The sequence below is a fragment of the Oryzias latipes genome, chromosome 10 (genome assembly GCF_002234675.1).
Source record: "Oryzias latipes chromosome 10, ASM223467v1".
NCBI lineage: Eukaryota > Metazoa > Chordata > Actinopteri > Beloniformes > Adrianichthyidae > Oryzias > Oryzias latipes.
The window spans coordinates 9,628,575-9,641,260 of record NC_019868.2 but is presented as its reverse complement, the minus strand read 5'-3'; the positions used below and the strand labels follow the sequence as shown (position 1 = coordinate 9,641,260).

Here is a 12,686-nt window from a genome sequence, read left to right as displayed (position 1 = left end):
GGAATTGTAGTTGTTTAATACAGTCTCAACTGAACCATCTGAACGTTTTCATAAATCATTATTATTGTAAATTAGCCAAACAAAAGCAGTTTTTTATTTTTGTTTTTTTACACAAAAAGCTTTAGTTGTCTTACATAGAATATATGGAATCGTATGCAAATATGACAATAAACTCCCGAAAGCCGCAGAATAAAGTATATCGTAAACATCCACCTTCATTTGACGCTTTTTGGGGAAAAATATGAAAGAAATCAATGATGCCAGAGAGAGGGGAAAACAAATTCTGGCATGGAAAGCGACTGCAGCGGCAAAGGAAAGCAATAGACAGCTGATCATCACGATGGATTAAATTAAGAATCAGTTTATAGAGAAAGTTAAGCTCTTACCGCTTGTTTTTGTCCAGATGGTGAAGCTAAAGTTTGTTTTAAAAAAGCCACTGATATATTCTATATCTATATCCAGTCACATTAAGATATGTGACCGGAACTTCTTGAACTACTTCTGTGGATTATCACATTTTCTGAATCAGAATCTAGTATTCCCCCTGACCATGGTATAAAATAGAATAATCTGTTGGATGTGGTTTGAATTGGATGAAAATGCAAAAAAAAAAATAGTGATTAATTTTTGACAGTCCTATTACCATCATATACTTAAATATTAAGTCCAAATTCATCTCTTGTTTGGTCAAATGTTCAGAGTTCAGACTGCTAAACAAAGCGGACTTTCAGAGGTATCTAAAACTTTGAATTGGACCTAAAAGGCAAGTGCGAAAGCCTTTTCAATGCCGTGAAAACTAGGGATTCCATAATTCTCGATCCATAAACGAACCATACGTTACCCTATTATTACGAATCGTGGGGAATGTGAATTTTTGGATCTCTTCTGCATATCAGTACGTTTATGTTAAAAGTTTTCAACAGTTGTGCTAAATTTAAGAAAGATGTATTATTTTATGATTTACATGGTTTTCTCTGCAGTGCATCTCCATTTTGTTGCCAATGGATTCGTTCTCACAACCATCAGTTAGTTTACATTCAATTCAATTTTATTTTTATAGCCCAAAATCACAACAACAGTCATCTCAATGGGCTTTGTACCGGTAATTGTAAAGTAAACTTAAAATCATAAGGGGGATGAATACATTGAATTCAATAGGAAAATTCTAAACTGAACTAACTAAACAGACTAAACTAAGCTAGGCATCCCTGCCCTTAGACCCTCCTTCGCGGTAAAGAAAAACTCCTAAAAAAACAGATTCTGGAAAAAAGAAGAAACCTCAGAGATGTCCACATGAAGGAGGGATCCTCCCCCAGGACAGACAGATAATGTACCAGAACTCTTAGAGAAGAATTAACTTATCTAACTATACAACTACATGTTTAAATAGTCCAGCAGGTGAGCTTCAGCCACATGAAGTTGGGGGACGGCTGGGGGCGCAGGACGAGCCAGAGGCAAGGTCCACATCCCCATGCCTTGTCCTTCCCCATTGAGTCCTTGTACAATGCATATTTTGTGTCATAAATTATGTTACGTTTTTGTACTTCCACAATGATACTTTTGTGATCCATGGCAAAGATAGACAGAAGTGTTATCCGTGGTGTTACCATGTGTTTTAGCAGGAGGACATCACCTTAAAAAATAAATAAAAGTAAAAACATTTTATTTTAAAAGTACAATGGAAATTTTTATTTTGAAACCCCGACCTGTTTCCTGTTTCTCTGGCTATTTGTTGCAAAATCGACACGTCAATGAACTGGAAATAGAACTCCTGTGTACACCTTGTGTTTCGTTGTGTTGAAGAGGGACGGATGACTGACACAGAAAAATGACAGAGGCGATGTACACATTTAGATTGATTAATGAACGTTCTGTTTTCTGTGTCAACGCAACAAAGATGCAGCGCAGACGGACCAGTGTTGATCAGGCTGTAGTATGAGCCGACTGAAAGGTTTTTCTTTGTTGTTACTTGCTTAGTAGTAATTAAAAAAAATATATATTTTTTTCCAAATTTTGTATCTTTTGTCGTTGTTTTGTAATCATATATTTGTGTATTGCACCAAAACAAGACTGTGACCCCAAAATTAAGGTTTGAGCCGCGTCGTGGGGAAAGTGAATCGTTGCAGCCTTATTAAAAACTCACATTGAATCGCAGTTGTCCACAGCTTGTAACTCTACAGGAGAAAACCTTGGAGTGAAACATTTTCTCTTGTTATCATTTTTACAGTAGCTGCAATATTTTGCATAAATAAAGTACTTTACATTCTACTGCCATCCTTCACACCAGTATTGCTCAGAGCTCAGAGAGCTGCCTGGTCCAGCTGCTCCCACGGTTGGTAAATCATCCTCTCTCTATGGACCGGCGTAAGGCCTTCGGGGATCCCCTCCAGCGAGAGTGTTAATAGTCTGCGTTTAGAGGCAGCGCTGCCCCCTGCACTCACCGGTCAGGGGGGAGGGATGGATCCAGTGGATGGGCAGATGTTGGCAAATCTCCCAGATCTTGGATGTGAGGAGAAATTCAGGGTTAACGATGGGCTCCTCAGCAGGAACCCACACACGGGAGTCCTCCACCTTCATATCGACGGCCTCGCTCTCACCCACCTGCTAAACACACACACACACACACACGCACACACACAAACATGTAGAATCAGACGTGTTTTGTTTAGACACTTACACTGTGTCAAAGCCATCAGGGCGCCACACAAAGAACAATCCTGCATTTTCACTCTCCTCCCCCGAGTCACGCAGCACTTTCAACCTTTTAGTTTCATCCATCACCTCTCTGTCCGCTGAGAGGACAGGAACTTCCTGACTCCCGCCACCCTAATGCCCTCGTCCCCCCTCCCTCCTTCAATTCCACGCCATTGAAATTCACAGACGGCAGTGATTTGACTTTAAAATGACTTCAGAAGTGGTCTTCGTTACACCAAGTGAGGCTGCACGATCATTTAACGTGACAAACACAATACAGCCATGTACTCTCACTCTGCCCTCCCCTTTATAACCGCGGCGGCTCTCTTGGCACTAGCAGCCGGCTTAATTTGTTGATACTGTAGTTCATGAGCTGTAAAGTAAACTATTATTGCTTAATGATAAGATTACATGTCAGTGGTGTCTAATAGAGACATATGAAGAAGATTTGGCATAATTCTCCTTCCCCTCCTTTAAGTGTGGGTATTCATTTTCCTCATGTATATGTAAATACCCACACAAACAAACCCCTCTTCCCGTTCTCTTGTTAATTAGTGGCCCAGAACAGAAAAACTGTTCGCCTGACAAATGTTTTTACAAGGTGATTTTCTTCCAGTCTGCAGCTTAATTGCACATTAGTTAAGCTTGATGTGGAATCCTGGGGCTATAGCAGGAGCAAGACTCATTTATTTCAGGCTTTTGCCCCTCCCTCATGTTTGCCCCGTCACTCTTGCTTGAATTAGAATTTTTTTTTTTTGCTTTCAGCGATTCTGCCCTGTTTTTCTGTGAAGTCGCATCTCCGTGACCTGCGAGTTTGCTGTCCTGGAAGACGTTTGACACACTTTCCCCTTACTTTTCCAGCAGCGGACTAATGATGACTTGGAGGATTGGCGGTGAGGGGCGTGGCCAAAGGGGGGTGCAGAAATTAAACCCCAAACTCAAGCAATGCAAGCTGTACTTCCTAATTGGGCCTCTTAACCCAGCCTTCTCTGCAAAGCAAATGGAGGTCAGGAACACGACTTTGACTTCAGAGCTGAGAAACGACTCCAATAACTCGCAGAAGACAGAGCGCCCGGGGTGGCGGTGCTAAAGGTCAACGTTTTAGCATGGGGCACAGATTTCTAAATGCCAGTTGACAAGCACACAGACAACATGATTACAGCCTGCCAGTTTACACACTTGCAAGGCTTTTCCATTTTTCCATTGACAAATGATATATTATAATGACACCAGCAACTTTTTATCGAGAGCTGGACCTCGGGAATGATGGTAATTTGTTTTCCAGGGCCTGCTTCTGTTGTATGTATGCTTTTTGCCTACAGTGCACAACTTAATTATACACCAGTTGTGCTGCAGTTAACGAATTTACCCTCTCTTGCCGTTGTGTCCTCGGGGAAGAAAACAATGTTCACATGACGTATTGTTTAAAAGGGTGTTATGTTTGCGAGATCTCCAAAAAAAAACCCAAAAAACTTCAGCGTACTCATGAGCTTGCACATTAACACCTTTTTCTCCCAGGTGTATGTACCTGCATGCCATACGTGATCAAATCAACAGCTAGAGCTGTTAGCTCCCTAAATAAATCAGACTATGGTTTTCAGGTTTGCTTTGTCTGTTTTTTTGCCAATTGATGAATAGAAAATGGCTTCTGGAGTCTGAACCTAATAAATTTGTTGCAACATGGCGTTTTACTCAACCGTTCTTCGTTAAAGATGACTGCTTTTCCAGAGGTTATAAAGCAGCAGTTGTGTAAATAAAAGATCAAAGAGGCAAGATGACGATCCCCATTGGTTCTTCATCAGTTCATCTCAAAAGCCTTGAGTTCAGAATTTTGGTCTTCATCCTCTCAGTTGCTTTGGAACAGAAGGTTACCATGGATACCAATAAGAAGATGGAGCTGAAGAGTTGTACTTGAAAAAGCTTAGACAATCTGTGCATCTGAGAAATAACACTATTGATTTTTTTCTTGTCAAAATGTTCAGGCATAAGGACACCAGGATGATCTGTAGTGAGTTGTTTTTAAAACATCGTCCTGTATGACCTTCATATTGAACACCAAATAATTATATTGTTTTTTAATATTTACCACTTTGTAAATGTGTAACCCTCGTTCAATTGTAACTTTTGTAGGAGTACTAAATTTGAATTTTGTAACAATTTTCTAAATATATGCACTAACGATTACTAAGGCAGTGTAAGAACAAAGTGCAATAAACCTCCTGTTAGTCATAAACCATTTCGTTTTTTTACTAAGAAAAGATGATTCAATAATCAATTAGCAAAAGAATATAATAAAAAACTTTAGGGCTACAAGATCATACTCTCATTGATTATCTTTCACCTGTCAAGTATTAATTAATTTCCTAAAACGCTGATATATGAAATGATCAACAAGGAACAAATGGTAAAAGGCGTATACAACCCTCAACATCCCACACCCAAAACGCTTTAAAGTCACAGTCTCATTCACCAACACACATTCACACTCCGATGGCGGCTCCACTGCCGAACACTGGAGTGCACTTACAACCACCAGGAGTAACTTTGACACATGGGCAGGCAGGGCGGGAGATCTGCAATCCTGCAATCAAAGGTTGTCTGCTCTACCTCTGCTTCACAATCCCTATTACCAACCTAGTTGTTTATTTGTTTCTCTCCGTATTTGTATTTTATATCTATCAAGTATTTTAGTTTCCTTAATGTAATGGACATCCAGATATAACAGAATTATATTCTTCTACCCACTCACTTTTCAAGTCATCACTTTCTGTTTATCATGCTTATTAAACTGTTTTATTTTGTGTTTGAAAGTAAAAGTCAATCAGTCAATCAATGAGTCTAAACTGTTACAAATCCGTTTTAAACAAGTTGAGTTTTGTAACTAATATTAAATAACTAGTTCATGAACAGTGGATAACTATTATAATGAGTACTGGTAATCATTAGCTAAGCACAAAATCAGTTTCCAATTACTTGAGCAATTGTGAGTGTATTTAGGAAATTTAGGGATTATGCTTTGATGTGTGAAGCAACTCTCAGATTGAAACCTTAGAGAATGTACCTTTGTCTGGGGCTGCCTTGATTGAAGATTATCATGATTGGTTTTCTGATCAGATTAAGTCTTTAACTGAATTTTAGCATGAAGCCTTTCAGCCTACACACTGCAAAAACTGGCCCTCTAGAAATAAGTGCAGGTAAAAAAGTTCTTAAAATGTGAAAATCTGCCAATGGGGTCAGAAAAAATACCTCACCAAGAAAAAAATCTAGTCATTAAGACATGTTTACCCAAACTAGGATTACAATTAAACAATAGTTTTAAAAAAAAGGAAATTAAGTGTTCCAACCAGCGGCTCCACAGGTATGGCCTTTTTAGGGTGAAAGAATGCTTTGTTTTGTTTTAAATATTTCCCTTTATTATTGTAGTCTAATGTTCAAAAAAATCTGTCAAAGTAAAAACCAAACTCAGCATCATTCTGGATTGTTTTTTTGTTGCATGAACTTGTTTTTGCTTTATTTGTGCTTAACTGACCACCAAAGCTGAATAAAGTCTGGTAAGAGTTATTCAGTTAATGAATTTTTTTTCAATAAATTAGAAAAAGCTGCTGGAGTCTCACTGGCCACGTTTCCATTTGTTAAAGTTCGTGCAGATGAATGGGGACGAGCACACGGTGTGCGCTGCGGGATTGCCGTGTGTTCACATCCTCTGCATTCATGTGGGGCTTTTCTGTTTTATGCTCTCTTTCTGTTTGCAGTTGTTGTCTGAGTGGGAGGTTTGGGGTTGCTGGGTGAGCTTTGGTCATCCATATTAAGTGGCTGCTTAATGGACCGAGCAGCTTCCACTGACAATGTTAAAGGGTGTGAGAGAGGCAGATGGTGATTTCTGTGTCAAACTGGGAGAAGGAGAATGAAGCTCAGGGATTACTCCCTCAGACATTTACTCAAAAAAGGTAAATTGAAAAAGAAGGGAAAAAAAAACCCTGGCAAACAATTCGTGTTAGTCACCTGGTTCACGCTTAGGAGCTGCATTTGCTTATCAGCTTCTTGCAGTTTTTCTGCACTTTTTTCTTTGTTTTTTTTCAGCTCAGCTCTGAAGCACACTGTTGGAGCTTTGAGGCGTTTTTTTGCTAAAAGCCTGTGGCAGGGTTAATCTTGAAACTATAAGTGCTTGGCTTTAACCCCTGTGTGCTTCGTGTGTCTCAGCATTTGTAGGGACGAACTGATGGGGAAAGATGTCAGAGGAGTACCTCAGGGCTCAGGGGGTACTTTGTACGTGAGGCCAGAATCTGGTCACAGTTTATTCTGTTTTCACTTGGACTCACCCTGTAAAGCCCACTACATTAAAGAATGGACAGAAGATTCACATCTTTGGGAATTAGGATATTGTTGAAGCCCTTTGATGAAATTCATAAAAAGATGACATTTTTAATTTAAAATCAATTATGATCTGTTGGGCGATTTGGTAAAGTTTTGCTCACAACAAAGTTTAGCATGCAAAGATATTGTAAAAAAAAAGCACCTTATTTACCTACCGTCTGAAATTTGATCCGCACCTTTTAAACATGATTTAACTGTATAATTAAGAATTCATTATCAATAAATGTTGCATTATTTTAATGCAGCAACTCTATTAACTGTGTTTACAGTAACTAGAAATTGTTTGTAACACGCTACATGTTAGCTGTGTTAGAGTATTCTCAATACCTGTAACTTACAACCTTGGTAGTAACACCTCAAATAGATGTTACTGTGACAACACGAACTCCCGATGTTGCTAGTAACACATCAAATAACCATAGTGCGACACCTCTACCCGTGTCAGCGTGTTCACGACACCTGAAACTCCCAACCTTGTTTGCAACACGTATAAAAACAAGATGATACAAATAAACGTTACTGTGGCAACGCTAACTCCCAACATTGTAAGTAGCACGTTAAAAAAAAAAAAAAAAATCAACCAAACACACAAAAAAAGCCAACCAAACATTTTGATAGAGCGCACAACCCGAATTAATCTGTTCTGGATTATAAATTGCACCGTGGTTTTTTAAAAATAAATTATGGCTTTTGAATGCGGCTTATAGTGCAGAAAAATACAGTACTAAAATGTTACATTGCACTTGGATCTGTCAGGCTGAGATTGCAGTACAAAGGTGTGCTGATGATCATAGTTTTCTTCACTCTGTCTCTTTTTGTGCTGATCCCACAACAATGTTTAATTCCCTTACATTTCACTTTGCATTCTTTTTTAAAAGTAGGCGGGACTAATGTCTCTCTTCCTCCCGTAAACATGCCATCACAGCAAATGACAGATAGACCGACTGCACTGATTTCCTGTTAATGCATCCCTCTTTCCTAACTGCAAATACAGACATGATCTGCATGTATGTGAAGGGCTGATTCAGCAACTCTTGGAAGAAGGTCACTCATTTGAGGCTGCAGACAACATGCAAGGGCTCTGAAATACAAGTTACATTTATTGTGTCAAGGATATTCTTGTTTGCCAGGGAAGGTTTGGGACTCTCTTAACCAAATTTGAACGTTTTACAACTTAAAAAAATGCAGCAAAATACAGTTGGCACAGATTCAGCACGTTTTTCCACTTGAAAAAGTTTTGATAGCTCTGTAATGCTCATCATAAATCATTTTAACTGAAAGAGACAGAATGCTAAAAAGAATCCATCACATCGCATTTGAGCATTTTTAAAGAATTTATTGTTGCAGTAATAAGTATTTTGTCAATAACAAAAGTTCACATTAATAATTTCTAATGTAATCCTGATTAACAATGACAGAGGTCAAAAGTTCTCTGTAGGTCTTCACCAGGTTTCACCAGGTTTCTTCCATATAGATCTTCTCTAGAGCTGTGATGTTTTGGGGCTGTTGCTGGAACACAGACTTTCAACTCCCTAAACTAGTTTTCTATTGGATTAAGATCAAGAGATAGGCTAGACCTTCCAGAACCTTGAAATGTTTTTATATATAGCTAGTGCTTTGTTGCCTGGGTGATGCATTTGCAATCATTATCATGCTGAAGGATCCAGCCATGTTATATCCTCAATGCTCTCACTGATGGAAGGAGGTTTTTGGCTAAATACTCACACATCTGTATACTTGTATGACGCTTTTATACCTTCTTTGAAGCCCCAAAGCACTTGACAGTCACAGTCCCATTCACCCATTGACACACATTAACACATTGTTGCCAAATACCGCCGCCAACCTTCCACCATGAGGCAAGGTATATCGATAATATGGACCAGTCATGTGTCCCCATTGCAGACATTTAGCCTCAAAGCATATTTCCACCCCCATGCTTCACAGTATGTATGGCGTTCTTGGGAGGGAACGCAACCTTCTTCCACCTCCAAACACGGTGAGTGACATTAATACCAATTCATACTGTCTTGGTCTCATTTGACCAGGTGACATTTTCTCAATCCTCATCTGGATCATCCAGATGGTCTCTGGTAAACTTTAGACGGGCCTAAACAAGTGCTGGCTTAAGCAGAAGGACCTCTGGCGAACAGCAGGATTTGAATCCATGACAACATTGTGTGTTACTGTAGTAACCTTAGTTACCGTTCTCCCAGCTGGAGGTGATCTTGTAATTCTTCCATTTTTTAACATTTGCTGCAACAGTTTATCTCTTCTCATCAAACTGTTTGCTTATAGGTTCATCCCTGTTCAGGTCAACAATCCCCTGGTGACCTTTGACAGCTCCTTGGTCATGGTGAAAATGTTTCAGCCTGACTGTTTCAGGGGGTGGACAGGTGTCTTTTATCTAAATGGCAAGTTCAAAAAGGTGACATGGTACAGGTAACGGGTGGATGATAGAAGAACTTCTGAAAGAAGAAGTAACAGATCTTTGAGGAACAGAATTTTTGGCTAGGAAGTAAACAATTATTTAACGCCTTTAACCTTTTAACACCTAAGCCTTAAAATGTCTGTCTTGACTTTTTTTGCTAATTTAGATGATAAAAAGGGTTAGAGAATGTCCTGTAAATGAATGCTTTCGCCCCTTTTTCCAGAAAACATGATATTTTCAATTTCTATAAGTATTTTACAATTTACTCCATGGGATAAGAGTGTAATAACCATTTAAAATGAAAAAAAACACAAAATCAAATTTTTCATTATTTTTTTGATTTGAAATGGTTTATTTCAAACAAACAAATAGGAATGATACAACAGAAAAAAACAATCCAATCGTCAGTTATACATTCATACAACAACTAATCAAACTAAGTATAACTAGACATAAAATTAAACATTGCTTGAAAGGGAGTGGAAGGAAGCGAACTTATATAATCCCACCCCTGTTCTACTGTAACCATTTTATTACATGATTTATCAATATCCGGTTCCTAGAAGGCACATGACAAAGATGAATTACTTAAATTATTTTGTAAAAAATAACTTTTAGAAATCAACATGGTAATGAAGTATCCAAAATATATGCAGATTAAGTTAATCATAAAAGTCATTGATATGATTAAAAAATAATACTGTATCAGTAAAATAGACAAAACACTGTTTCAGGAATTTTCATAGAAAAATTTGGTCAAGTATCAAAAGTTAATAGTATGTGCAAAATTATGTTTCATTAGGAAAAATTCATGGATCAGCTTATCAATTTTTTTTAAACAAGTGAAGTAATATCATTAAAAGTAAATCAATTTGACAATTTTCAATAATTGATTCATTGATATGATAAAAAAAAATAATTGTCAAGAGCCGGAGCCAGGGTGGGTTTGGTGGGTGTTTTCTCACTTCCGGTTTTGGGCTTTTATTTTGTTACTTCCGTTCAGCGCCCATTTGTTTCACTAGGTAACTTCACCAGTCATCACCGGCACCTGTCTGCTCACCTCTTTGTCATTTCCTTTTGTGTATTTAAACCCTGGTCTGTTTGTTTCTTGTCACTGGGTCGTTCTGTAAGTTCCCTTCAGTCATTTCGAGTACAAATTGTGATTAAACCTTGCTTGCTTTTGAAGCTCTTTTGCTGTCCTGCATTTGTGTCCCGTCTCAACCGTGACATTACGACCCAGTCACCTTGGACACAGCAGACGCGGAGAGTGCACGAGCCCAGAGCAGTGACCGGGATTGGATCATCAGTCACCAGGAGGAGCAGCTGAACTGCCTTCGACGAGGGATGTTGGAGATGTCGGGGCGCCAGGAGCAGCAGCTGAGCTTAATCGTCAACCGCCTTGATGCCTTGGCTAGACAGATCCAGCAGCCGCTTCCATCTCATCCATCCCCTCCTGTGCCCACCCCGGTGGTTCCGGTCCAGACGTCTTCCATTTCGGGGATACGACTGGCACGTCCTGAGAGGTTTTCTGGCGACTCCGGGGACTGTCGAGCGTTCGTCACCCAGTGTGAACTTCACTTCGAGTTACAGGCTGCTAACTTTCCCACGGACCGCTCCAAAGTGGCGTTCATCATCTCTCACCTCTCCGAAGAGCTGGAGCGTGGGCCACTGCGGAGTGGCAACGTGGGGGAGAGACCTGCTCATCACTCCCTGCCTTTCTAGAGGCATTTTCCCTGGTTTTTCAACATACGAAACCCGGCAGGGAGGCGGCGCGGGCGCTGATGCGGCTGACTCAGGGGGACCGCCGAGTGGCAGAGTATGCCATCGAGTTCCGGACTCTCGCTGCTGAGAGCGGGTGGAACCCCGCAGCGCTCACAGACGCGTTTTTGGAGGGATTATCGGAGGAGTTAAAGGACCATTTGGCTCCTTTGGAGTTGCCTCTCTGGAGCCGCTCATTGCTTTGGCCATTGGTATTGACAATCGGCTGCAGGACCGTCGGCGAGGAAGCCGCGAGACGGTTACCCCGTACAGGGTGTCCCCAGTCGACCATGGTCGTATTACCACTCACTTGTCTTCTGTCACCTCCACAGCCGTTCCGGCAGCACCATCAGAGGAGCCCATGCAGCTAGGGCGTGGTCGGTTATCTCCCACTGAACGCAGACGGTGGATGGCAGCGGGTGAGTGTCTTTACTGTGGTCGGCGGGGTCATTTCTGTAAGGATTGCCAAAAAGCCTCTGCTCGTCCTTAAGAGTGGGCACACTGACGAGCGGGGGTCAAGCGCCCACTAGTGCTACATCCACTTCCTGTATTTTGAAGGGTCAAATTCTTTCTGGGGGTAAGGGGTTTTCCATTCAGGCGTTATTAGATTCTGGGTCCGAACGGAACCTTATGGATGCTGAGCTGGCCAGACAGATCGGTCTCAGGGCCAGGTCCCTTTCCCATCCATTAAAGGTTATTTCCCTTAATGGTAAGTCAGTTGCTACTATTAACCAGATTACGGAGCCCGTTCACCTCATTCTGTCTGGAAATCATCACGAGCACACAGAGTTCTATCTTTTCGAGTCCTCCCATAATCCTGTAGTATTAGGTTTTTCTTGGCTTCTTCTCCATAATCCCCATATAGATTGGCCTACTAACCGTACTGTGAGTTGGAGTGATGACTGTCATGGAGTCTGTCTGCGTTCAGCTCGGTATCCAGGGGCTGACTCCGCCGACCCGGTAGGGCAGCCGCCCTCACCTGACCTCTCCAGTGTTCCGCCTGAATACCGCGATCTGAGAGAGGTATTTTCTAAGTCCCGAGCTCTTTCCTTACCCCCACACAGGCCTTACGACTGTGCTACTGAACTGCTGCCTGGAGCCGCCCTTCCCAGGAGTCATCTCTACAGTCTGTCTAAACCTGAGAGAGGGGCCATGGACCGGTACATCACTGACTCTCTCCGGGCGGGCCTCATAAGACCCTCCTCATCGCCTGTTGGAGCAGGTTTCTTTTTCGTGGGCAAGAAGGACGGGACGCTGCGTCCTTGTATTGATTTTCGGGGGCTGAACGCCATAACGATTAAAGACAGGTATCCCCTGCCTCTTATGAACTCCGCATTTGAGTCTCTGCAGATGGCGCGGGTGTTCACCAAGTTGGACCTGCGTAATGCATACCATTTGGTGCGCATAAGGAAAGGCGATGAGTGGAATA

At 41.1% G+C, this 12,686-nt stretch overlaps 1 protein-coding gene across 1 annotated transcript in view; it reads right to left on the bottom strand.

The window, feature by feature from the left end:
- tnmd (tenomodulin) overlaps positions 1–12,686 on the bottom strand; it is a 123,946-nt gene that overhangs the window by 9,760 nt on the left and 101,500 nt on the right. The window contains exon 5 of the mRNA XM_004073071.3: positions 2,442–2,601. Within this exon, the coding sequence (XP_004073119.1) occupies positions 2,442–2,601 (160 nt within the window). The remainder of the gene's footprint in view (positions 1–2,441; positions 2,602–12,686) is intronic.